The sequence below is a fragment of the Dichomitus squalens genome, assembly GCF_000275845.1.
Source record: "Dichomitus squalens LYAD-421 SS1 unplaced genomic scaffold DICSQscaffold_14, whole genome shotgun sequence".
In the NCBI taxonomy this organism is placed as follows: Eukaryota; Fungi; Basidiomycota; class Agaricomycetes; order Polyporales; family Polyporaceae; genus Dichomitus; species Dichomitus squalens.
This window is the reverse complement of record NW_006766896.1, coordinates 66,730-69,916: the sequence shown is the minus strand read 5'-3', so window position 1 is coordinate 69,916 and position 3,187 is coordinate 66,730. Positions and strand designations below refer to the sequence as shown.

Below are 3,187 nucleotides of genomic sequence, written 5' to 3'. Positions count from 1 at the left end.
CCTTAGCTCACACTCCAGACATCCTCTATCGCATCTTTTCCTACTTCGACGCTGATGACCTGGAGCGTCAGTACCTCCCGGGCGATGTTTACGAGTCTCGTCGATCCCTCGTCTTTGCCGCAAGGACTTGCCGGGCATTCGCTGACCCAGCTCTGCGAGTGCTGTGGAGTAGCCTGCCTGACGACCAGCCTCTCGCAGACCTCCTTTGCATCCTTGGGATTGCCGCTCGAGAGCGCAGCCTAGATAATCAGGGTCTCAGTGATGGGAATCCTAGACGTTACCCCTTGCCGAATCAATATGGCGGATTTGGCTTGTATATTCCTGACCATACCTACGAGCCACAGTGGAGACAGTCGAGGGGGTACGATGTCAGATACGTCAGTGATCTACTGGTCATATCGCGTCAGGCTTGTTCCTAATCGGTCCGAACTCAGTTCTTCCTGCACGGTGGGGATCCTCGTCGACTTCCTCAATGGACTCGGTTCCAACAATACGCATCATATGTTCGTGCGATCACTCTCTTCGCTTTTGATGGTCCGAGGTGGTCCAAGCTGTGGGAAAAGCTGCGATCGTCTATCGACGGCGCTCCAATCTTACCCGGACTATCCTCAGTGGCCTTCTGCTGTTTCTCGTCCCGCGAGATTACTCAAGGCATCTTTGCCCTCATTTCTCCTTCAGTACGCAAGCTCGACTTCGCAATCCCTAGCTACTCTTGGCCCGAGTCCGATGAGAAGGCGCGTCGCGTGTTCTCGAAAGCATTCCGCGCCGGACCCGGGCACTATGGGCCTGGCGCCCCCGGAAAACCCCCGGTTCGACAAGGCAAAAAGTGCGTTCAACGGTCGCACCGTGGAAATGGGATCTCACCGTTGAATATCACCCGTCAGTTATCCGCGGCGGCAACGTGTTTTTACATCCGTAGAGATTTACCACCTGAGACGCCAAGCTGAACGGGGTTATTCCACGGTTGCTCTCGGTATCCGCAAACAATCCTGCATGTGCCGGCCCTAAACATGGGCGCCAAATGCCAGTCGCCCTGATTCTGACCATTCTCTCGTCTGCATCGACATTCTCCTGTTGCTTGTGACATCTAACTTTCATGGAACTATCTTAGGGTGCATTGGGTGCATGACTGCTGTCGTGTCTACATTTCTTGGCCCCCTTTATCACCGTTCCTGGGGTGTGCATACAGTACCAGAGTCATCGGGCAGAGCCCAGTGATGGACGGTCGGCATAAGGTAAGTCGCAATCTTCAGAGTTGTGAGTTTCTCAGGTAAGTCCAGCTATGTTGTTTGGCCATTCTGGCAAAGATATCAATCAGGTAAGTCACTCTTCTCAAATATCTGCATTCTCCCCGGTGAGTATTTGCTGCTCTTCCCTGAATATCTGACTCCGTCTACCCAAACTCCCATATGTGTCCTTAGTGTTGGCATGGATGTACTGCAGGAGTGGCAAGGGTCAAAAGGACGTGGTCGTTGAGAGTACCAGAGGGTCTCGAGCTTGCATAGTTTATATCAATATCCCTACCTGTACTACGTACTCAGCATGCCGTAATGCGACCGTAACGCTGCAATCTGCAGCGTGTTTAGCTACACTCTTGTACTGCATCATAATTGATTCCCTATTGATATCCAGCTGGCGCAAGCGAGGATTCGGCACCCGGAAACCGTGCAAATTCTCATGTTTTACAGATGTAAATCCCGCCCTTCTGACCCGCTGTCTAAGCGAGGTTTTTCTCCTGTCTGAGACCATGCCAGATTGACCGTGGAAAGCCGTCATCTTGACACGCTTTTTGCTCGTCCATAAACCGGTGTTCGACCAGGGTTTTCTGCTCCATTTCCTTGGCCGGACCGCACTATTTCCTCGGTTTTCCCCTGTGGGTTTTGCACAGTCCCGGGCGCCATAGTGGGGATTACGACACTCTGTCTCGCATTACCACCTTCTACCCTTGGCCCGTCGCTTTTGAGGAATCACTGCTCCTACCTCCGCCATCTTCAAGTCACACCTCGTGTCAATGTCGATGACCTCCGCCTGCTGGATGATCTTCATGCCCTTGAGCACCTGTCCATCTCATTATCCTCTGGTTTGCACCCTCTCCACCTGACACTGCCCTCCCTCGTCACATTGATCATAGCGGGGCACTGGAAAGATATGTGCATTCTCCTTGACACAATGTGTCTCCCCTCGATGCAGATGCTTTCCATGACGGGCTGGGAGGGCGCACAAGGCGAAGCGGACGTGTGAGCTACCGAGCTCGTCACCGGTGCGATCCAGTGTTTTTCGGCAATTTCCACTTGGCACGCGTCTATTACGAGTCTTTCTGTAAACTCGACGCACACTCCCGTAGTGGTGGCCCTGTTCAACGGGCGTCTTATCGACACCATCCGTCCCTTGCTGGCCCTCCGCGCGCTTCGCTACATTGCAATCCGACTCCCGAGCTACTTCGGTGTGGTAGCAACAGCATCTGACGGAGCGTTGATGGCGGACGCGTGGTGCAACCTCGAGGAGCTTCATATGGACGTGTGGAGGTACAGCTACGGCCTCAGGATGTACGATCCCCGCCCCTGTGGAATCCCGCAGGAAGGAATTGCGCACTTCGCTCGCAAGTGCCCGCGGCTTCGTGTGCTCCGTCTCCCCGGAATGGAGATGGAAATGGCAAAGGGGTCCCGTGCGGCAGGGAGGTCTGCGAGCCAGCCTCGCGGCGGCGTGCGGAGACCTATCATGCCGAAATTATGGTCCAGACTGCCATGGAGGACGTGGCAAAGCAAATTTCGAAGCTTGTGGAAGGGTCGTTCCCGAACGCGGCATGTGTCTTAGTGTAATGGGAGCAGACTGTTGTCGTGGAGCCTAAGCATGAGGAGGGTTTGGTGAATCCGGTATATTCATCAGAACTCCCAAATGCAGGTCCGTAATCCAAGTCATTCATATGGACCTCAGGAAGCACAAGGGACTGGCTGCGGTCTGCGTTTCCTCGCTTGGCGCTTGGCAAGGGTATAGACGGACTTTGCTGTGGCAAAGTGATACGCAGACCCTGCATGAATGTTTAACTGTTCAATGACGTCCAGTCGGTATCGCAATTGGCCGCACTGGATGATCCTACGTAGTACAGTATGAGACACGTTCCCGTCTCGTATATACCAGGGTGCATGATGCGTTGCAAACGTCTAGGCTAAGCTGACTGAAAAACACA

General features: G+C 53.7%; 1 protein-coding gene across 1 annotated transcript in view; it reads left to right on the top strand.

Moving 5' to 3' along the window:
* Window positions 1-2,866, top strand: part of DICSQDRAFT_136553 (uncharacterized protein) — a gene marked incomplete at its 5' end in the record, with an annotated part of 3,322 nt that extends 456 nt beyond the window's left edge. The window contains 2 exons of the mRNA XM_007365719.1: window positions 435-774; window positions 2,245-2,866. Of these exons, the coding sequence (XP_007365781.1) occupies window positions 2,245-2,814 (570 nt within the window). The remainder of the gene's footprint in view (window positions 1-434; window positions 775-2,244) is intronic.
* Window positions 2,867-3,187: the final 321 nt, after the last annotated feature.